The sequence below is a fragment of the Euleptes europaea genome, chromosome 3 (genome assembly GCF_029931775.1).
Source record: "Euleptes europaea isolate rEulEur1 chromosome 3, rEulEur1.hap1, whole genome shotgun sequence".
Classification (NCBI taxonomy): Eukaryota; Metazoa; Chordata; class Lepidosauria; order Squamata; family Sphaerodactylidae; genus Euleptes; species Euleptes europaea.
This window is the reverse complement of record NC_079314.1, coordinates 58,197,215-58,220,615: the sequence shown is the minus strand read 5'-3', so window position 1 is coordinate 58,220,615 and position 23,401 is coordinate 58,197,215. Positions and strand designations below refer to the sequence as shown.

Below are 23,401 nucleotides of genomic sequence, written 5' to 3'. Positions count from 1 at the left end.
CATCTTAAACAGATTTTGTGATCACTCTAGTTTGTGTATCTCACTTGACTTTTTGACTATAGCAGCATTCCTACATCTAATTGTGTAAAGTCTCAGTAGGCACAAAACTGCAGCCTGAAATAATGAAGATTAATTTCTTCAAATATATACATACATATATCTATGCGTGTGTGTGTAAGTATATGTGTATATGTGTGTGTGTGTGTGTGTGAGAGAGAGAGATATCTAGTGCTGTTTAGCAAGTTAATTACTATTTTTGTTCTTTTCTCTTGATTTATGCGTTCATTTAAATATGTCTATGCCTCTTACACAGGGCTTGTGGCATTGCTTGGGATCAGTTTGAATGCCAACTGCAATGCATTAAATGGGTGTGGATTTCATAATTTTAACAGTGTCTAGTGATTGCTTCTTCCCACTACCAGTACTTATCCATACATTGTCAATTGGTCTAATTTTAAGAGTTAGCATGCTATTTTGCGTTTTCCAGCAGAGCTTCTGATTGGCTGTGTAGATTTTTTAAATTACTTCAGCAGCAACTGCCACCACAACACATGGATTTTCACTGTGTGATTGAAGTATGCTGCGTGTATGCAGGAAAATATTTTTAAACAACATGTTCAGTTTAAAAGGCATCCTATTAAGCAGAGCCTCCTGAAATGTTGAGCCGTTACTATTAGAGTTATGCATAACTTCACTCTGATATTTTGTGGTTGGCTCCATCTCCTGCGGCAGCCATTTTGTGGTTGGCTCTACCTTCTGCATCATTTTGTGGTTGCACCCACCACCTGGTGTCAGAATCCCAAAGGTGCCCAAAGGCTCGAAAAGATTGGGGATCCACTGTAATCAATGTTGCCTTCATCAAGTTTTTTTTTATTTATTTTATATAATTTTTATTCAATTTTTAACAAACCATACAGTGTAAAAAGAAAAAAAATCAGTATCAGTAAAATAAGGAAAAAGTGTAAAAGGGTATTTATACAACATCAATTTTCAATTTTCGTTACAATAATCAATCTAATAATTTAAAAGTACCCTTTCTCCCCCACCCCAAGGGAAAATAAATAAATAAATAAATACAAGTGACCCATCACCAGACTTCCGAAGAAGTGTCAGGTAGTTTTTTTTTTAATCAGTTGTCTAAAAGTTAATTTTACTTAAAAGAAATTTTTTTCTATATCTCACTAAATAACTTCATAAAGTCCATTTTTGCCATCTTATCCCAATATGAGGTGGCCTTAGACCATGTTTGTTTAAATTCTTCCATATCATTTCCATGCAAAAATTCCATTAATCTGGCCATCCTCATATATAACCATAGTTTCTCTCTCCAGTCTATAATTGAGGGTTTATTTGTTTGTTTCCAAACTTTAGCTATCACAGTTCTTGCAGCAGCAAAACTGTATTGGCAAATAATTCTATCCCGGTCATAAATATTGTTTGGTGGAATTCCCAGCAAACAAAATGATGGTTTCCTTTTCACTTTACCATTGATCAAATTATTTGTTTCTTTCAGTATTCTTTTCCAAAAACTTTTAATTTTTAATTTTTAATTTTTTTACACATCCACCAGACATGCATATAGGTTCCTCTTCATCAAGGCCTTCATCAAGTTTAGGATTTTCTTCCACTGACATTTATTTTAAATAATAAAAATGTCATATGACATTAGAAATGTGGAAATAAACTTTATTTGACTGGTGATCTTTGTACAGAAGCTACATGTTGCTCTGCTTTCTGTGCAAGGTTTTTGCCAAAATGTAAGTGTGTGTAATGCGTAAAAACACGAATCCTGTTCTTGATTGCTGAAGCTATCGTTTCTTGGCTACTGAAACTTTAAAAGTGGTGTCATTTGCATATGAATACTCAACAGGTTGTTTGAAGTAATAATTAAGAGAACAATGAATAAAGGAAGAAACTGAAAATAGCATCTAATACTTGGAAATCAGAGCTTCCTATCTTTTTAAGTGCTTTAAGTGCTTACATAAAAGGGATTTTAAAAAAACTACATTGGTGGGGAGCTATAGCAGGTATTTCCCATATTTCTGCTGATTTCAAGATATCTAATATACCTAGTGACACTTTAGTTTATGACCTCACTGTTGTACACATGCAGTTCCTTTTGACTACAGTGGGTTATGTAAGTGCATAATAGCAGCATGCTTTATGATTGTTGCACAGCCATCATACTCTTTTCAGTTGTCCGTCTCCTAGATATATTTGTTAATTAGTTTAATGACCCACTTTAGAGTGTGACCTTTTATAATGAGATTATTACTGACAGGCTGTTAGCAAGATGTGTTAGTCTTACTTGCCAAAGCAAAAGATGCTGCTGTTACTATGCCACAGCTACAGTGAGGGGAAAAAGTATTTGATCCCCTGCTAAATTTGCCCGTTTGCCCTCTGACGAGGAAATAACCAGTCCATAATTTTAATGGTAGGTCTATTGTAGCTGTGAGAGACAGAATAACAACAGGAAAAACCCCAGCAACCCAGAAGACAAAAGTCAGAGATTGATGTGCATTATAATGAGTGAAATAAGTATTTGATCCCCTATCAACCAGCCAGATTAGGGTTATGGTTAGGGTTCTGCTGTCGACAGAAGCAATCAATCCATCAGATTCCAAACTAGCCACCATGACCAAGACCAAAGAGCTGTCCAAGGATGTCAGGGACAAGATTGTAGACCTGCACAAGGCTGGACTGGGCTACAAGACTATTGCCAAGCAGCTTAGTGAGAAGGTGACAACCCTAACCCTAACCCTAACTCACAGTGGGTAGCCGTGTTAGTCTGTTTGTAGTAGTCAAAAAGAGCAAGAGTCCAGTAGCACCTTAAAGACTAACAAAAATATTTTCTGGTCAAAATATTTTTGTTAGTCTTTAAGGTGCTACTGGACTCTTGCCCTTTTTGACTAACCCTAACTGTCAACCTTCCTCGGTCTGGGGCTCCATGCAAGATCTCATCTCGTGGAGTTGCAATGATCATGAGAACGGTGATGAAGCAGCCCAGAACTACACGGGGTGAACTTGTCAATGATCTCAGGGCAGCTGGGACCATAGTCACCATGAAAACAGTTGGTAACACAGTACGCCGTGAAGGACTGAGATCTTGCAGAGCCCGCAAGGTCTCCTTGCTCAAGACAGCACATGTACAGGCCCGTCTGCAGTTTGCCAATGCACATCTGAATGACCCAGAGGAGAACTGGGTGAAAGTGTTGTGGTCAGATGAGACCAAAATTGAGCTCTTTGGCATCAACTCAACTCGCCGTGTTTGGAGGAGGAGGAATGCTGCCTACGACTCTAAGAACACCATCCCCACCGTCAAACATGGGGGGGGACATATTATGCTTTGGGGGTGTTTTTCTGCTAAGGGGACAGGACACCTTCACTGCATCGAAGGGATGATGGACGGGACCATGTATCGTCAAATCTTGGGTGAGCACCTCCTTCCCTCAGCCAGGGCATTGAAAATGGGTCGAGGATGGGTATTCCAGCATGACAATGACCCAAAACACACGGCCAAGGCAACAAAGGAGTGGCTCAAGAAGAAGCACATTAAGGTCCTGGAGTGGCCTAGCCAGTCTCCAGACCTTAATCCCATCGAAAATCTGTGGAGGGAGCTGAAGGTTCGAGCAGCTACACATCAGCCTCGAAATCTTACTGACTTGGAGAGGATCTGCAAAGAGGAGTGGGACAAAATACCTCCTGAGATGTGTGTAAACCTGGTGGCCACCTACAAGAAACGCCTGACCTCTGTAATTGCCAACAAGGGTTTTGCCACCAAGTACTAAGTCATCTTTTGCAAAGGGATCAAATACATATTTCACTCATTATAATGAACATCAATCTCTGACTTTTGTCTTCTGGGTTTCTGGGGTTTTTCCTGTTGTTATTCTGTCTCTCACAGCTACAATAAACCTACCATTAAAATTATAGACTGGTCATTTCTTCGTCAGAGGGCAAACGGGCAAATTCAGCAGGGGATCAAATAATTTTTTTCCTCACTGTATGCTCACCTCTAGTGATGGGGTAAATTGCTAATTATTGCTAAATGTGTTAATTACTAAAATGATTTGTTACCCAGGCCAATAAATGCCCACAAAAATTCATGGAAAGGTATATTCTAAAATCAGATCACCTTATCACTCCATAGCTCTCCCTACCAACTGCATATGTACAGTTGGTGGGATGCCCTGCCAAACAGCAAGCTGTTCAGCTTTCTCATAATGATGCCAACCTGGAAGCCCTTAAAGATCCATACCCCTTTCTACCAGTAGCACCCACCTCCTTCTGTCCCTATATGTTTTGAGTGAGATTTTTCCATCAGAATATCATAGCAGCTCATCCCCTTTCTTGCCTCTTTTTTCACTCAAGTACCATTTTTCCTTCTAGTGCCCGCCTTCCCTTGAGGCTCTCTTTTGTCCTCACTGTTTCCATGTGTAGTCAAAGAGATGCATGTATGCTTGACACATGTGTGAATGAGGCCACTGCTTCTTAACCAAGTCCAAATTCACTAAGGGGAAGCCAAACATAAAGGAGAGACTTTTTGCTATTTAAAATATATTTTATTCTACCCAACCTTGGGTACCCAGATCCCTAACTGTGACTCAATTTCTCTCTGAGCTTTCTGTTATGCCAGGTTTAACATTCCTGGGTTTATCGCCATCATACAAGCTACTCATTGTACCTTCACAAACGGGAACCCAGAAGGATTTGTGGGAAGCATCACATTTCCCTATCCTGCAGTATTTTTCTATTTTCATTCCCCGAAAGGCCCCATAGTCTCTCCCCTTTTCCTGCTTCTTTCTTTCCTTCCCATCCAACAGTGAACCTACATTTATCTGCCCTCTGTCTTCAGCTTTCCCTTCAGACCCACTCCCTGAGCCTCTACCTATTATAGTTGATGACTATAATTTAGTCATGTTGAATGACTCTTTCCTATCTGTTCTTCTGTTAACTAACCTATATACTGTTCTTTAAATAATCCTTGCTGTGGCATTGAAGGCCCTTTTTTAAGCTGGTGTTTTGCAAGTAGCAGAATTTATCAGAAGAGGTTAGTTGGTTACATGTTAAAGAGGTAACACGATTGTTATAAATGACCAGTAGGTAATAGCCAATATTATACTGCTGTAGCACTTGCTCTAATAGTGAAAGCTACACAGAGACTCACGGCCATGTTGAAGCAGCCAGTGTTTGCCTTTCTGTTTGGTTGTTTAGTCATTTTGAGTATTTTATTGTTGAAGGACATTGTATTTTTGTATTATATGTATGTGTGTGTTTAAAGTACTTTTGTAATTCACTTTCAGCATTGGAATGGGAACACAGTAATGTTTCAAATAAAGAATATAACATGGCACATCCTAATCATGGATCTCTTGCATTGTGTTCAGTTTGACCCTTATCTGCAACCTGTGCCTGCCTCTAGACTCTCTATTGTTCCTACTACTCTCTCCCTTTTGCTTGTTCAAGATTCCCTTCCATTTTAATGAGATTTCAGCAACTCAGTCAATGGCTATGGAGAATTCAGACACTAACAAATAACAGTTTATGATTATATTGGGGTTAACATCTGCTTTCAGTTCTTGTAACAATTTTATATTTTAAGAATGCTTTATTGGCAGATCTGCATATTGTCTGCGTTGCTTTGATGTCTCATTTCTATAAACATGACAAAAAGGATCCATGCACTAATTCTATGTTGTGTGTGTCAGATGTGCAGTTTCCTGCCAACTCTGCCTGTCAGGGATTATCCACTGTGTTTCTGCAGTTTTTTCATGTCCTTATAACTTAATGTAAATGATAGATATAATAACAAAATACATGTAAACATACAAAAGTGGGTGTTTTGTTTTTGTCATGGTGGGATCCAAATTCTTTGACAGAGTGATTGGTAGGACATCAGATAAAAAAGGTTGTGAACACTGATTGAGAGCATAAAGACAGATCTTAAAAGTTTATATGGGTTTTCAAAGCTTGGTCAATGACAAGCCCTATCACTTCCATGAGTATGTGAAGAACCGTATCATCCTCACTTCAGCTAAATTAAGCCAGTTAAACAAGAGAAGTTTTAGGAAACCACTCAAAATACAGGTAAGGTTGCCAGAGGGAGATCAGGGGCAGGGACATGGGTGGGGAGGCCATTGGCACAAATGTCATACCAAGGTGACATTAAGCTAGAATGTGCACAACCCTTGCTTGTCCCCATGCTTGTCAGGCACCTAGTTCTTCCCCCCACCTTCTTACTTGGAAGACGACAAAGGTTTAGAATCTCATTTGTGGTGGGGAAAGTTAACCTGCATTCATGTCACAGGCAACCAGGGTTTTAAACCATGAGTCCTTCATCATGCTTTAAATTATGAAAAGGACAGAGGAGGGAGACATGTGCACAAGCATGGCAATAAACTGAGTCTGCGCATTGAGGCTGAACATTGGCTAGATGTGACATCTGAATGCAAAGGGTGTTACAGTGGAAAGAATATTTGAGACTAACCTGACACAGACTTGGCTCATACAGTTTCTAAAACTGTGGCAACTAGCAGTTCCACTTCAAGGGAGAAGAATGAACAACAGGAACTCAAAACTGATTCTGTCTAATGACAGATTCATTTTACATAAGGAGCCACTAAAGCTTACCAGCGGGGGGTGGGGGCAGTTTTTTGATCTGAAGGAGCAGGGATAGAAGAGTTGGGATTTTGAAACGAGACAAATGCCAGAGTCAGCACATGGAATAGCCCAAATTAATGCCCCACTTTAATATAACGTGAGATATAACAAAGGGGCACGAGGCACATTATTTCTGTTTATTCTGTGACTAAAATAATGTACAGAGAAAGTTGATTCATCAACACTGATTATGACAGTTCATTTGTTTTTTGGCATCTGTGCTACTTGAAGCTGACATGATCTTGTTGTGTTTGTTTTTAGAATTGATTTCTGGGTATCTCAGACAGCAGCGGAAAATTATTCAAGACTGGTCCTATTCAGGTAAGGGCATTATTTGCTGTTTCATGATGCTTCATTGTTATAAACAAGCAATTTTTTTCCCTTTTATAGGTAAATCCAAGTAAACCAAACTGGCTGGGTAAAATTGCATTTCTGCATAAATGAAATGTAAAAGGGATGGAAAGAAGTCAGGGAATACATATGCTCATTCAGCTATCACAAAGAAAGTAGTTCTTTTTTGTTTTGAGGTTCACCAGATATCCCACTACCAGAAAAGCCCTGTGTGTGATCCAGTGTGAAAGAGGAGAGGCATGCATCCTTATTGGGACAGAATACACAAAATGGTAGTGTCGAGTCTGCTTTCCAGCTTATTCCCAGAGTCTAGGAGCTGATAAACAACCATGTCATATTCTGATTTGCTTATATGATTATTAACTTGAAAAATAAATTCAATTGTTGTTGGATCAAGACCCAGGTTTGTGGATTTATCAGTCACCGGTATACCTATTTATCCATTTTTTCCTTACCCCGATGCACTTGGTTTATGTCTCCCACACAAATCTACTGGTTTTCTGTTGGAGCTTCCCATTACATTATTAGTTTCATTTTGAATGGTCAAAGATTTCCTTTTCTTGGCATTTTGTTATCAGACAATTTTCAATAAGTGTTTCTGTTTTGTTTCTATATTTAAATTAGTGTTATATTTGTTTAGCAAGAGAATGTGCAGTCTTTTTAATGTTCAAAAGATTAAAAATAGAATACCAACATATAAATTGAAAGCATAAAATAGAAAGAAGGCTTGAATGTAAGGGTTGCCACGCATCTTTGTACTCCAATACAATGCCATGAATTCTGATCCATAAGCCTTTCATTCAGTTATGCAGTTGTGGTATGAAGGGGGGACCAAAGTGGTTCCATGTGTTGTTAAATTTCAAGAAGCAATTGTAGGCAGTACCTTGAGGGAAAGGGGGAAATAAATGCAACCCTGAACAACCATTTTGTTATACGAGAGCATCATAATGTTTTTGTTTTCTGTTCTTCAAACCACACGTGCATAAGTATATAGACTTTTCTACAGGAAATTTTAAAGTAATAGTGTAGTATTTGAACTAAATAAAAGATTGAAAATGGATTTGAGGATAATCCATTCAGTCTCCTGCAACCACCACTAGGTATGTGCAGTCTTCTTACAAATGCATTTTTCTGCATATAAGAGGACTGTTGGGAGTGTTGCCAGGCAGTAAATATGTTGTAATCATTGATCTGTTGTTTGTACTAGTTCTGATCTAAGACCATTCTAACTACACTGCCGCACTTGGGTCAGGCATAAACTGACTTCTGTGAAGAGATTAAATGATCAGCACAAATAACTCTGAGAAGGCGTTATTTTCTAAAATTGGATCCCAGTTACTTTTAAAATACATTTCTACTTTGAGGCCCATGTGAAGGATATAACAATTATGAGCTATTTCTAGTATTTCACAGCATTGCTAAATCTTTTATTAGCAACACCATGTCGTTTTAGTTTGAGTTTTTGAAAGGATCTAGAATACAAATTATTTTAAAACGAGCCCTTGAGAGTACTGTACTCATCACAACAAGGTCTGCTTACAGTCCCAACATCAAGGGAGGTTAAGTTAGCTCCATCTCACTGTCGGGCTTTGTCAGTGGCTGACCCAGTTCTTTGGAATGGGTGGCCATCTGTGGCAGTCTTCAAGAGTGTTGTTGGGTTGATTGTTGTGGGTTTAAATGTTTACTGTTTCACCTAGATAGCTGGAAACTGTTTTGAATGTTTGTCAAAAAACTATGCTATAAGTATTTTAAAGCAATAAAATCATTAGATCTCTGTTATAAAAACAGCAGATTATTTTTTCTTTAGATAATATCTCCTTTCATCGAAGTTAGACCACAGGCTCTCTAGATAATAAAGTCCTTTATAAGTCACCAGCAGGGAGAATTAATGTAAATGATCCAATGTTTCCAAAATTTCCAGTTTTGGGAGGTGTATCTCCTTTTTACACAGTGTGAAGTTTCTGAAGTCATGAGCTTGTGCTCAGTCAATAGAAATCTGTTTGTTCTTTAGGAACAGAACAGTCAGATAATTGATCCCCCTCCCTTTCAGATATCCAAGATCAGTCTAACTAAAGCAGAAGGCTGCTTTTATGAGAGTCAGTTCTCATAGAACAATCTGTAATTGCTCGATAAATACTTCTTTAGCAGGCCAAAAGCACCACCTTATTGTCTGGAAAGCTGTTAGGCTGCTGCTTCAATTTAGACTTCACTGGGGATGTTCACTAAAAATATTAACTTCAAAAGAAGAATGTGTTCTTCACACAGAGAGAGAAAGGGCGAAAACGCATGGTAGCTTTAGCCTCCTTTGTTCCCTGTTTCAGCCAGGATCTGCGAAAACGCATGTTTTCAATCCTGGCTGAATCCTGGCTGAAACGGAATAAAGGAGGCTAAACGACCATGCCTTTTCACCCAAAGAGAGACTACCTTAATTTAATCTCTCAAAGTATTGAGGACTGATGGTCACAAATATTCCGGGTGGGGTGGGGTGTGATAGATCACAAATGATCCCTGTCTTTGTCATACAATCATGGGAGGTGAAAACCCAGGTAAATAATTCTTCTGTATGAGTTTGCACAGGGTATGAACCTGCATTCAAGGAGATGATGACATTTCCTCCCAGGTAGCAAAACTGGCAAGAGAGGCTGTACAGCTGCTCTTGTAGCCTCTGTCTGCTTGGTGTTCAGACTAGTGAATGAGTGGTATGCAAGACAATGAACTTCCCTCGTGTAATTCCTAAGTAATTGCAAATACAATTATGCCTGCACAGCTGAAGAGGGCAGATAAAAAACTACCTCCAGGGAATTACAGTTTCCTTTTCTATGAAACAGACTTTTACCCTCCCACTATTCTTTTCAAACAAATATGTTTTTACACTTTGTTTGTATAAGAATTCCTTGTGTTTATATATTTACATCCTGTCCATATGAAAGATCACAGAATTGTTGAATAAATCTATAGGACTACTCACTGAAGCTAGATCAGAAAGGGGTTCGTCACTTAATAAAGATGAGGGATGGTGATGTTGGCTCAGTAGTCTTTTTGGTTGTATTGCATCTCCTATTGTACATGCCCACCGAAGAGGCACAATTTTGCATAGGGTTACATATTGTGGCTGCGACCCAAAGAAATTACAGGAGAGAAAAGCATGTGCAGGCGAAACGTGTGTTGCATCTGCCATAGTAGTTCTCAGTACTGAACCAACAAACTGCTTCCTGTTTCTCACACATAATCACTCATTTGCATTTTAATCTATATGAATAAAATGATTTGTACCAATGGTTCTTTTTCTTCTGTAACTGTATGGGCTTTAACACTGATAGTCTAACTTCCTCTTGTCTCTCACCAGTGATCTTACAGCTGGGTCGCTTACCCAGCACCTTTGGTTACCTCAAGCCATAATCTCATGGGGATCATAGGTGTTTTTAGCCATGCCATCTTGCCCATTTTTGTTACACTGGATACATGTTAATTCCAATGCCACCATCTATCTACCTTAGCAATACCAGAACTGGCATGAAAAATAACCACACAAGACAACATTGGATTGTTCTTCACAACAGCACTGTTAATAAAATATATTGGGAGACCAAGCTCACTGAAACTGCTTCCAAACAGGAGCACGAAAATGTCCCCGCCTCATGGCAGCAGCAAATGGTGTGGGAATGGTGTCTGCATTCCCGATTCCCATGTGACTTGCTCTGCTACTTCCCCCAACCTAACCCGTGTCCCTCCCATTGCCCCTGTGCATTATGCAGAGGTCCCCACAGTTCACACCTCTTCCTTAAAGCCCTTTCAGTTGTCTTTTTTCTTTTCCCCACTGTGCTGTACTGGTAGAGTACAGCTTGGTCAAGTTAAAGAGCTAAAAGGGGGTGGAGGCATCACCCTTAGCGACCCCCTTTTACTTCACAGAAAATTATGTCATTATTTCTATAGAGGAGAAGAAAGTGGGAGTCAGGCAGCGTCATGCCCAATGTTGTCTGGATGTTTTTCTTTACTGTGACAGCTGTCTGCTTTCCTTTGGGGGCAGGGGGGAGGCTATGTGAAAGCACTGCAGATCCAGTAAGCTTTCTGAATGAATTGGGATTTGAACCAAGGTCCTCCACATACAACACTCCATTACATACATCCCACTGGTCTTTCAGGCAAACCTAATAACATATTTATTTATCTAGAGGTAAATTACCAAGCTAATAGTTAAGTGATCTTTCCATAAGCAAGAGAGATTCTGTTCCCTGCTGTATTTTCCCAGCTAGACTGATGGAATATTATCACAGTATAGATGAAGCCAAGTTAATTTTAATTAATAATAATCTTCAGGAACTTTTTTATTGTTTACAAATTATGTGCCTGTGTTATGTTGTTGCAGGCAATTTGACCGTTGATGGTATATGCTTTAGAGAGCAAAATCACAGACTTACAAAGCAAAACGCATCTTTCTTTCTAAGTGTATGGTTTGCCACTTACTCCTGAGCACTCTGTTGATTCAGCAACAGCATTTTCAACAAATTACCATTTATCATTATCACTGTGATCAGATAATATTATTTATCATGGAGAGATTGACTTGAAGAAAGCACACTGCAGTTGTCCATTGGAATATGACTGACAAATGGGTCTTCCCAGGTTTTGTTTGGTTGTATTGACTACTTCAGTTTCATCCTGGCTTTCCCATACAGTGGTTCTCCCAATGAGCTTAAATGCCTTCACAAATACAGTGACATGAGACCTTCCTAGACTAGTAACTATCACTAATTCCTTCAGCCCATCCATTTTCAACTTTTTCCACCTATCTCATCATAGACCTTGATACGATCCCAGTCTTTCTTATCATCCAGATTATCCATTACAGTTATTTTAGATGGATTTTGGTAATGGCACAGCTAATTGTTGTTCTTCTTAGGTTTAAAGTTATCCCCTTTCCTGGGGCTCTCATGGTTGATTGAGAATGGCCTTCCCACCCTGTAAATTTACCAGAATCCAATAAACGTATAGCTCCATATGTTAATCTGGAATAAAAAGAATGGTCTCTTTTTGTGCTATTTCCTGCCCTTTCCCCAAAAGCTTGCTTGTTGTTTTCAAAACAAAGGATGTATTGGGATGGAGCCTTTTGGCTTAGAAAGTCAGACATGTGTAGTGACTATCATGGAAAAACACAATCCATTTACTGAAATTTCCCACAATGTTTGTGTGTGTGTGTATGTGTGTGTTTTTTACTATTTAAATCCTTTAATAACTAAATATATTCATAGAATTTGTAGTTTACGACTGATAGATATTCTCTCAAGAATGCTAGCTTTAGGTACGGGTTCTCCTATATCTTTTAAATGATACTTATACATATCATTTATTCATTTACTTCATTTATATCCTGCCTTTCTCCCCAGTGGAGAGCCAAAGCAGCTTACATAATTCTTCTTTTCCATTTTATCCGCATGACAACCCAGTGAGGTGGATTAGTCTCAGAGATAGTGACTATCCCCAGGTCACCCAGCAAGCTTCCATGGCAGAGTGGGGATTCAAACCTGGGTATCCCAGATCCTAGTCCGACATTCTAACCACGACACTACTCTAACTGTTCTTCAGACTAGAAGAAAGTTGTTAAACTATATTTTATACGAGGCATCAATTATCTCTTTCAAAGCAACTGTCATACAATCTATGCACCATTTGTTAACTGAATTGTTAATTGTCAGTGAAGCATTTTAATTTCAATATGGAAGCTGCTTTTTCTTCACACTAAAATTAAATAGCAGCCAGAATGTTTTAGTTGTCCACAGCTCTTAAATCATTATGTGTCTATTTTTTATTTTCTTTGAACTTTTGACAATTTTAAATAATGTTAAATAGATTGCAGGCTTGCTAAGCAGTGACCCTCTTTGAAATTATATCCCCAGAAGAGCAATGTAAGGGGGGGGGGGACTCTTAAAACCTTATCACTTATCACTACTATTCAAGTTAATACAAAACAGGGATCAGAATACTAATTGCTTTTCTTGAATTATTGTGGATCACTCCTGCGTTTTATAAGACACACCAGGAAGAGCATATTAAATTATCTCAGATGAAGAATTTTTTTCATCATTGTCAATTATGACAAATATTTCAGTTCCCACTCAGTGCTGATTTTACTTGCTTGTTCTTACATCTTTCAAGAGTCATAAAGCTCTTTGCCGATGAACGGTGACATTTTACATTTTAGCTATATTAAAAACTCAAGTGAGAATATATTTTTCTCACTTCAAATTAATGTTTTGTTATGTAAGGATATGAATTACAGTTCATTAGAAATAGAGATGTTGCAGCTAAATATCTTTGAATTAACACCTTCTGTTTTCTATCTGTTACCAAATATTTATCCGGGAGCAATCTGGCTGTTAACCTGAAGATCACCTTCCTTGCGTGGATACAGTTTTTATTTTACAGAACTGAACAGCTCATTATGATTGAAAAAATTACAGAGGCCAAATACTGTCTCACTGACTTATCTGTTAAGACACTGTCACAGCAAGTGTGGGATCAACCATCATAAATGACAGCATTAGGATTGGATCCAACCAGCTTTTCCACTGCTGAACAAGGGAAAGCCACCCAGAAAGCTGTTCTAGGGAACACAGGACCTGCGTGGACAAAAGCCATGCTTGATTGGGGCTAGAGTAAGCAATGTCTGGTGTTCAAAAGAATAAAAACTTGCAGGAGGCAACAAAGTATATTATAGGTAGGAATGTGAAGCCAGTACCTGCTGACCTTTTCTTTGTGTTATAGAAGTTTAATAAATAGCTTGTTGTACCAATACCTGATCCCTGGCATCTTCCTTATAAGTAGGAAGGGTGGGGGGTTTGGGGGGGGCAGAGACTGAGGAGGACGGGGTTTGGGGAGGGGAGGGGCTGCAATGCCATAGAGTCCAATTGCCAAAGCAACCATTTTCTCCAGGTGAACTGATCTTTATCAGCTGGAGATCAGTTATAATAGCAGGAGATCGCCAGCTACTACCTGGAGGTTGACAACCCTGTCGCGGTTCGGGCCGTTAAGTGCCTACACTCTTAGAAAGGACCCCTTCCTGAGAAGGGATATGTTATCTTATTCAGCGAGATACCACTAGACCGGAATCAACGGTTCCTAGAAACTTGTTATTGCTCCTAGGACATCTCTTGAACACGCCAATAAATTTATAATAATGGACAAGAGTAGAAGTATATAAAAAACACATTTATTTACATTATATAATATATGCTTTTTGGTTGCAAAGCCTTAAAATATCATATAAGGATAGACATCATTAGTCTTAAACATGTTTATGTAGCAAGTAATCATTCACATTCTCTATGCCTCCATAAAGGAGTATCTTAGTCAGAATATACTCATAAAGTATCCTTAGTGCAATGCACCTTCATTCAGAATATAAGGTTACAGAAATCCTGTCAAAATATGGTTAATTCTTTGGAGAAAGATTTGGTTAGAAGCATCCTAACTTAAACCATTCAAAACATCATAACATTTCTGTTACAGAAGACACACTATACCTTGGTGTGTCATCTGTATCATCTGGAGTCCTCTAAGAATCTAAGCTCTATGAGAACATATGAAGTTATCCCAGAGCATCTGTATTTGCTAAGTCTTGAATCCTTTAAAGACTTCTATTAATATTCTTAACTGATCATCATTAAGATCAGGCATTGTATATGTACATGCTATGCATGCTCTTTCTAGTTTTAGACAGCAATGCTGAACATATAAATACTATGTGTTAGCTTAAAGCTGTTTACAGTCTCTTTGACTGTGCCAATCTGTGTATGTGCATTGTGCATATCTCACAGAGTACAGAGAGTCTCCTTTCCCTTCAGGAACATCTCTGGTCTCTTGCTCTGAGGAGGTTCTGTTAAGTAGAGGACGTTCTGACACAATCCCAGAGGTCTAGCTATTAGCCCTGTATTCAGGATGCTTCTTAGCATTGGTAAGCCAAATAGGCTTAGTTTGTAAGAATCCATAAATCTGATGGACTCTCAGTGTTCAAATACATGGAAAGATCACTGCACTTAGATTCCTATTCAAAGAATAGGAATTCTAAGGGTCTCTATCCTCTTCTAGGAATAGAGCAGTCTCACAAGAAGACTGTAAGTAAGATATGTTGAAATATCCAGATCTTGATACTTCAAGATATCTCTGAGAACTACTGTCCGCGCAAGGTCTAGAGTTTCAATGTTTTACATCTCAAGCCTTTTGAGATGGAGAAGTGCTACATCAGACAGCTGCAGTCTGCCAGTCATAGCACTCTAAAGTGCTAGCTGTATTATAGCTGTATTTATACTGTTTCTAGACTCATTAAGAGTGAAGAAAGATCCTTTATTCCCTCCTTCTTATCCTTCAGAGGGGTGCCTTTATTCTCTTTTATCAGATACCAGGAGCAGTGCAGCAATAGCTTAGTAAGCAGCTGCTCATGTCTTCTGATGTCTTATGTCCTAATATGGACTTCCTTTTCTTTCAGTCCTCTTAGCTTAGAGTATAAACACTCATTTCTGAATTACATGATCACATTACATATTTAATTTCTATACCATCCTCTTCGTTAGGACTATACACATTAAATGAGACTACTTAGAAATCTGTAGCACAACGTTTAACTATATAACTAACAAAACACAATTATAGCTGACATTGTCACTTGCAAAGTGTTTTGTTTACATCAGTTAGCAGGATTGCCTCTAGCAAGATTACATAAGAGCAAAGAAGCATATTACTCATATCTTTAAGAGAACTTTAAATGCCTTTAAGCTATATTAAGGACAGTTTCAGCTGTTAAGACCTTGAAAAGGACAAGTGTTCTGCCTTTGAGATTTTGACATCTGGCAGCCGAGTCAAAAAGGTGACTTTTGCACACTTAGATAAGAGAAAAGTGCTCTGCACTGCCCCTTCAAGGTCAAAGCCAGAGTAACTTTAGTTAGCTTTTGATAGAGCTGACCTTAAGAGCATTCTGTCAGCCTTTTGTAAGCTGACAGGCTTTTCATTATATATTACACAAACCTCTACAGTGGCTTAGTTTGAATGATGTGTTTAAGCTCTGTATGGAATTAATTCTGCACATGTTCACAAAATACCATGATCATGTCAGAGACTGTTACAACCCTACCTATAATAGTTGGCACATAAGAGCAGAGATAGTAAGTCCACAAACTACCTGCTTGAAAAATCCTGTCAGGCCAGCGGGGGACAGGGGCAGCGCACCCAGACTCAATGCCAGTATCCTGCCAGTATCCAGAGAGGCGTTCCTGGGGGCAGAGCTGCCTGCAATGCCTCTCCATACTGTAGCGGGGTGACACCAGCAAAATAGCTGGCGTAGCCTCACTGAAGTCTATGGGGATTTTTTTTAACGTTTTTATTTTCAGTACATTTGTTTTCCTATTTTCTGTCCGGGAAGCCTCTGTGGAGGTAGCATGGCTGTGCCACTCCCAGCTGCTGCTTAACTGCCCCCCTTTCAGGAATGGGCTGCCCATCACCATTCCAAAGGAGCTACTTTAATTAAAATAAGAGGAAGCAAACACAGAAGAAGCTAAAATAATTCTAAGCAGGATGTGTAGTTATGTCTTTCATCTTTTATATAGTTTACTTAGTCATGTTTTTGAACATAGGAAAATGGAGAAAAATAAGGACATTTATACATATGCCTGTATGAAATGAAAATTTAAACAATATCTTTTCTCTAAACAACCCTCTGTATTCACTGTATGCTTTTGCTTATAGGCAACAAAATTGCTAAAAATTAATATGTGATGATAATTTTCTTGCATTGGGGAGATTGGTTTTTCTTGAACATTTTATACATGCAAGATACATATACATGTAAATCAAGATAATATTGCAGTGCAAAAAATGTCTCTGGCTGTTTTGTGACAAGAGATATGGAAATGTTGCTTTTTGATTAATTTATATTAAAAAGTTGTACATGTGTGTACAGAATCCAGCTAGGAGATATGTTTCTAGTAGTGATTCAGTGTTCTAGAATGCTGTATTTGTCACAGAATGTGAAGTTTCATTATGTAGGGAACAGAGAAATAGAATTAATTTCATGCTCTGTGGATGTCAAGATAATGTTGTTTGTTCAGGATGTCTGAGCAATGTGGCCAATAAAAGGAAAAGTTTTTGTCTGCTTTGTCTCCCTTACTCTGTGAGACTAGCAACACATCATCTTTAATGGGGGATAGGGAATGTGCAGCTTTTAATACAGCAATTGGACATTAAAATGGTACAAGAAGGCAATGGGGCAGAGGACAGGTGCAGAAGGCAGCAATGAAATCAGCAGCAGTGGGAGCCTGCGGGGAGGGAGCAAGGCAATGGTGGCAGTGGATGGAAAGAAGAAGAAAAAGAGGAGTGAGCGGCAGCAGCAGGGGATTTCAAGTGACAGGGAAATGAGAAGGAGGAGGTGGCTTGAGCAAAAGAGGAGGAATTGGGGACTAGCAAGAGGATGGGGCTTCTCTTCCCCATGATTCCTTGTGGGTTCCCCACTTGTAATTACTAATATGCTAATAGGCCCATTGCATTGTCCAAGGTAGCATACTTCAACTACCTGACTCTAAAATGATTGACTACTAAAATGATTGACTACTGTTGCAGGCCTGATAGGGAGCCTGTACCTGTGGTTTCCCTATGAATCTCATGAGTAAAGCATAAAAGTAAAGGTTAACAAAAAGGTTTATAGAGACTTATTTCTCTGAACAGAATTGTTGATGTTGTAAATAAAGTAGAGTAAAGGTCATGATGTGATTGAGGTGCTGGCTAAGACTATTCTCGGTATTCTGAGATAAACTACAAGAGTACAAGGTTATGATATGCAATGTTGCCCACTTGATGGTTGTGTCTGGAAAAATATCAGCATCACTTATCCGAGGTGCTTCGCCTCTTCTTGACACTAACAAGAAGGTCATTTCTGCCTGGGAGTTTAGCCCCTCTGATAGCTGCCATGCGAGGAGGGAATAATGCTACCAATAATGCTAATCTAATGACTCAGACCTAGTCTTCAAACAGTATAACAGATAGTAACCTTGCACTTGTGAACTTTATAACTTTTTTTTATATAAATTTTATTAGGTTTTATACTAGAAATTTTCCATTACATTGAACAACATCTATAACAATATCAAATTTCAATTCTAACTTAAAGTTGTTATAGTTCCATATCTTATAATAAAAAAAAAGAAAAAAGAAAAATGGAAAAAATTTTTGACTTCCCCTTCACCTCTATCTGCCTCTTAATAAAAAGTTCATCCCGTCGTAGGTAATCTAATCTTAATAAACTATCAATACCATATATAGAAAGAAAAAACATAGTCTGTTAGTAAATATACTTATACTTAATCATTATAAAAAAGATCAGAAATAATCCTCTGGATCAGATTAGAAAATATTCTTCCATTCTTCCCATTTTTAACTCATATTCACAATAATGCATCCACGCCCCCCATTCCCCCAAAAACCGAACGTCATTTTCTTCATTTAGAATAGCTGTGAGTTTTGCCATTTCTGCAACTTCAAACATTTTAACAATCCAGTCTTTTTTCTCAGGAGTTTCTAGCCCTTTCCATTTCGCTGCATAAAGCAGTCTCGCAGCTGTTGTGGCATAAATCAAAAAAGTTCTTTGTATTGCTAAGTCGTCTGGAATCATACTCAGTAGCATCATTTCTGGTGTTTTGGGTATATTCTTTTGTAGTATTAATCTCAATTCATTATAGATCATGTCCCAGAAGTCTTTGGCTTTGTCACAGGTCCACCACATGTGATAAAGGGAACCAATTTCTTTGTTACATTTCCAACAAGTAGGGGACATCGTTTTATAAATCTTTGCAATTTTCTTGGGTGTTAAATACCATCTATACATCATTTTATAAATGTTTTCTCGCACTGACTGTGCTTTTATTCCTTTTAGATCTTTGGACCATAATCTTTCCCATTTATTTAAAACAATATCACGTCCCAGATTTTGAGCCCAATCGATCATAGTTGGTTTAATCGTATCCTGCTCACAATATATTGTTAAAAGGAGATTATACATTTTAGAAATCAGTTTTGTATTATTATCTAGTAAAATCCTTTGAAAAGGAGATTTTTCTTTAGAGAAACCTTTTTTTGCATCTTGTATAAAAACTGATTTGATTTGGTAGTATTGGAGCCATTGTAAATCATCCTTAAGAAGTTGAAAGTCTTTTAGTGAGCATTTCTTTCCTTCCCAGTTAATTAGATCTTGATAAGTAATAAATTTGTCTGGTCTAAGTGGGCGCAAAGTTAGCATTTCTTGAGGCGATATCCACATCGGTGTTTCTGGTTCCAAAATATGTTTATATCTCATCCAGATACGAAGTAAAGAGGACCTGATTATATGATTACGAAATGTTGCTTGTAATTTAATTTTATCATACCACAAATAACCATGCCATCCACTTAAGTTATTATAACCTTCCAAGTCTAACAAACGTATATTTGACAAGTTCATCCAGTCTTTTAGCCATACTAAAGCTGCCGCTTCAGCATAGAGTTGAAAATTAGGCAGTGCTAAGCCTCCTCTAGTTTTTAGATCCACCAAGTATTTATAGGCAGTCCTTGGTTTTTTCCCTTGCCAGATGAAGTTTGAAATGTCTTTCCTCCAAGTTTCAAAATATTTAGTTTGTGATATAATTGGTAAATTTTGGAATAAGAAGAGCATCCTCGGTAAGACATTCATTTGGATCGTTGAAATACGTCCCATTAGTGACAATTTTTTGTTTGACCATATAATCATATCAGTTTTAATCTTACCCCATAACTTGAGGTAATTGTTGGTTATCAGATCTTTATTCTTTGCAGTAATCCAAATTCCCAGGTATTTAACTTTGTTAGCTTTCTCCCAGCCAGTATAAGATATAAATTCCTGTTGCTGTGTTTCCGATAAATTTTTAAATATTATCTTTGTTTTTTCTTGATTCACTTTAAAGCCTGATACTTTTCCAAAATCGTCCAAAGTCTCCTGAAGTATATTCATTGACTGTGTTGGATTTTCCAAAATTAGCAGTAGGTCATCCGCGAATGCTCTCAACTTAAATTCATGTTTTTTAATTCTTAACCCGCGGATGTCCTCCATACTTCTTAGTTTCACACATAGCGGTTCCAACACCAACAAAAATAAAAGTGGAGACAAGGGACATCCCTGTCTAGTCCCTTTCGTGATTTGGCAATTATCTGACATTGATTCATTAACCAAAATTTTAGCTTGTTGGGAGGTATAAATAGCCGATATACCTTTCTGAAAACGATCTCCAAAATTCAATTTATCCAAAATCCGTTTCAAAAAGTTCCAAGAGACCATATCAAAGGCTTTTTCTGCATCCAAAAATACAAAAGCCGCAGTTTGTTGAATATTCTGGTCATAGTATTCCAGTGAGTCTAGTAAAATTCTTACATTGTCTTTTATTTGCCTTCCTGGTATAAAACCTGCTTGGTCCTCATGTATAAGATCCTTAATAAATTGTTTTATCCTACATGCCAAAACCGAAGCAAAAATTTTGTAGTCCACATTTAGCAGCGATATAGGTCTATAATTGGATGTTTTTTCTGGATCTCTTCCTTCTTTAGGTATCAATGATATAAATGCATGTGACCAAGTCTCCGGGGATGTTCCCTCGTCCAAAATTGCATTGTAAAGTGAGCCAAAAAATCCAACTAAATTGTCACTAAATGTTCTATAAAATAGTGCAGTAATTCCATCTGGTCCAGGTGTTTTATCCATCTTCTGTCTCAGTATTGCTTCTTGTATTTCTTCCCTTGTTACTGGAGCTTCAATACATTCTCTCTGGGTCATTGACAAAGCTTTCATCTGTATTGAGTTTAGAAATTTATCTATTTTCTGTTTTGGAGTATTTTCTTTCTGATATAACTTAGAGTAGAATGAAACAAATTCTTTCTGAATTTCTGAAGTTGAATAAACTGGTCCTTTAACAGTTTGGATTTTTGTTATAATCTTCTTTTGAAATGAGTCCTTCAGTTGTGTTGCTAAAAATTTTCCTGGTTTATTTGCATATTCAAAATACTTTTGTTTAGCAAGTTTCAGATTTTTATTCATTTCCTCCATTATTACCAAATTTAATTGGTGTTTAGATGCAGAAATCTTTATTTGAATTTCTCTTTTCTCCTCTTCCTGTGTTACCGTTACCAATTTCTGCTCCAAATTTTGTAAATTCCAAAGTATATTGTTTGTAAATTGCAATTGAGTCTTCTTCCAGGCCTAATGTTTCTGTATCATAAAACCTCTCAGAACAGCTTTGAATGCATCCCAAACTGTATTCAAAGAAGTTTCCCCATTAAGGTTAATTTCAAAAAAGTCTTTCATTAAAACCTGTAATTCCTTTTGTATCTTATTGTCTTTTAAAAGTTTATCATTCATTCGCCATCTAAATGCTTGTTTATTGTTCCAATCAAAAGTAACAGGATTATGATCAGAAAAAGTTCTAGGTAAGATATGAATTTTACGTAGTTGCGTGAAGATTGATTTACTGGCCCATATCATATCGATTCTGGAGTGTGAATCATGTCTTGCTGAATAAAAGGTGTATTCTTTAGCTGTTGTATTCATTGTTCTCCAAATGTCTTGTAATTCTAATTCTGAAGCCATGGTAAAGAAAGTTTTAGGCAAGCATCCATCATTGATGTCTTTTGCTTTTGATTTTTTGTCCAGAGATGGGAGAATAATTCCATTGAAGTCGCCCATCAATAAAATTTGGTCTTTTGCGTGCTGGGCTATCAAATCGTGTAATTTTTCGTAGAAGGGTTTTTTCCCTTCATTGGGTGCATAAATTCCAACCACTATTGTCCTTTGTCCCAGTATTTTAGTTCTGATAATTACAATTCTTCCTTCATTGTCTTTATATACTAATTCTGGACAAAGATTGGGGTGGGCATAGATTACCACTCCCTTTGTTTTAGTTTTGGCTGAAGCAATAAATGCTTGTCCAAGCACCTGTTTCTCCAAGTATTTTTTATGCTTTGAAACTATATGGGTCTCTTGTAGACAAATTAGGGAGTATTTATATTTCTGTAGATATTTGAAGATTCTATCCCTTTTAGTTTTCTCATTCAGTCCATTTACATTCCAAGAAATTGCTTTTGCCATAATGTAGTATTTTTTAGCAGAATAAAAAGTCTATAATTTGGTACCTCCTTCTGCACCCTGTACCTCTTCTTCTTCCTCTTCTTCTTCCTCCTTCTCTCCAGGTAATTCTTTAAGGTCCATCTTATATTTTCTCAGAAATTTCCCCACATCTGCTTGAGATAGAATTGTCGTTTTCACTTCCTTGTAGGTGAAAGCCAAACCTTGTGGCAGAATCCAACGGTATTTGATACCATTAGCTTTCAGTGTAGACACAAAGTCTTTGTAGTTATTCCTCTGTGAGAGTAGATGCCTTGGAATATCCTTCAGTAGTATAAGAGAGGAATCTCCTGCTGACACTGGATTTTCATAATGAATCTTCATAATCTTATCTTTAACTCTGGTGTCATAAAACACTATCATCAAATCTCTTGGCTTAGATCTTCTCATTCTGGCAGGTAATGGTATCCTATATATTCTGTTAATGGCTTGTTTTAATTCTTGTTCATCTATCTGAAATAAGTAGGCCAAGTTTGGTATTGCAGTTTCTTTATTGTCTCCCATCATATCTGGAAAGTTGCGTATACGAAGATTGGTCTCTCTCACTCTCATCTCCATCATTGCCATTTGATTTTTTGCCGCCATCTGATCAGTTTGTATTGTTTCAGTCTGTTTTTCTTGGCTTGTTAATTTTTTCTTTGTGTCCTTGTGCTCATCCATCACTTTCTTAATTGATACATCCATCGCTTGCATATCTGTCTTCATAACAGTCATTTGAGTTTTTACTTCTTTCAAGTCTCCAGTGACCACATCCAACTTCTGATTAATAGCTTGGGATGCTTGACCAAGATTTGTCATCATAGAAGTCAACTGTGCCATCTGTGTAGACATCTGTTCAAACTGTTTATTTGTTGCCTCAGTTTGTTTAGTTAGCATATCCTGTAACTTTTTTTCCATGGTCGAGGTTTGTAAAGAGTCCCTTAGTTTAGTATAGGCAGGGCTGTGTAGTGAGCCAGAGCGGGGTCGAGACATTTACATTCAAAAAAAGCTGGTAAAATACATGTCCACAGACAGGGCCTTTAAGGTGCTGATTAAAAGATGATAATTCAAACATCAGCCTAATAATTTTTTCGGGTTGAAAAGAGTCGAAATTGGCTTTAAAATTGCATTTTAAAGTTTTAAAATACCAGTGAGTTTTTTCGGTCGCTCTAGATCGGGTTAATCAGGAAGTATACCGGAAGTTGCAAGTGCTGCGGACCTTCTACCGCCTCTTCTCGATGGTTATTC

At 37.8% G+C, this 23,401-nt stretch overlaps 1 protein-coding gene across 3 annotated transcripts in view; it reads left to right on the top strand.

Annotated features, from left to right (window-relative positions):
• Positions 1-23,401, top strand: part of PTPRZ1 (protein tyrosine phosphatase receptor type Z1) — a 127,362-nt gene that overhangs the window by 22,526 nt on the left and 81,435 nt on the right. For all 3 annotated transcript variants that reach the window (XM_056845797.1, XM_056845796.1, XM_056845795.1), the window contains exon 2: positions 6,922-6,981. In XM_056845797.1, coding sequence (XP_056701775.1) covers positions 6,922-6,981 — 60 coding nt within the window. The remainder of the gene's footprint in view (positions 1-6,921; positions 6,982-23,401) is intronic.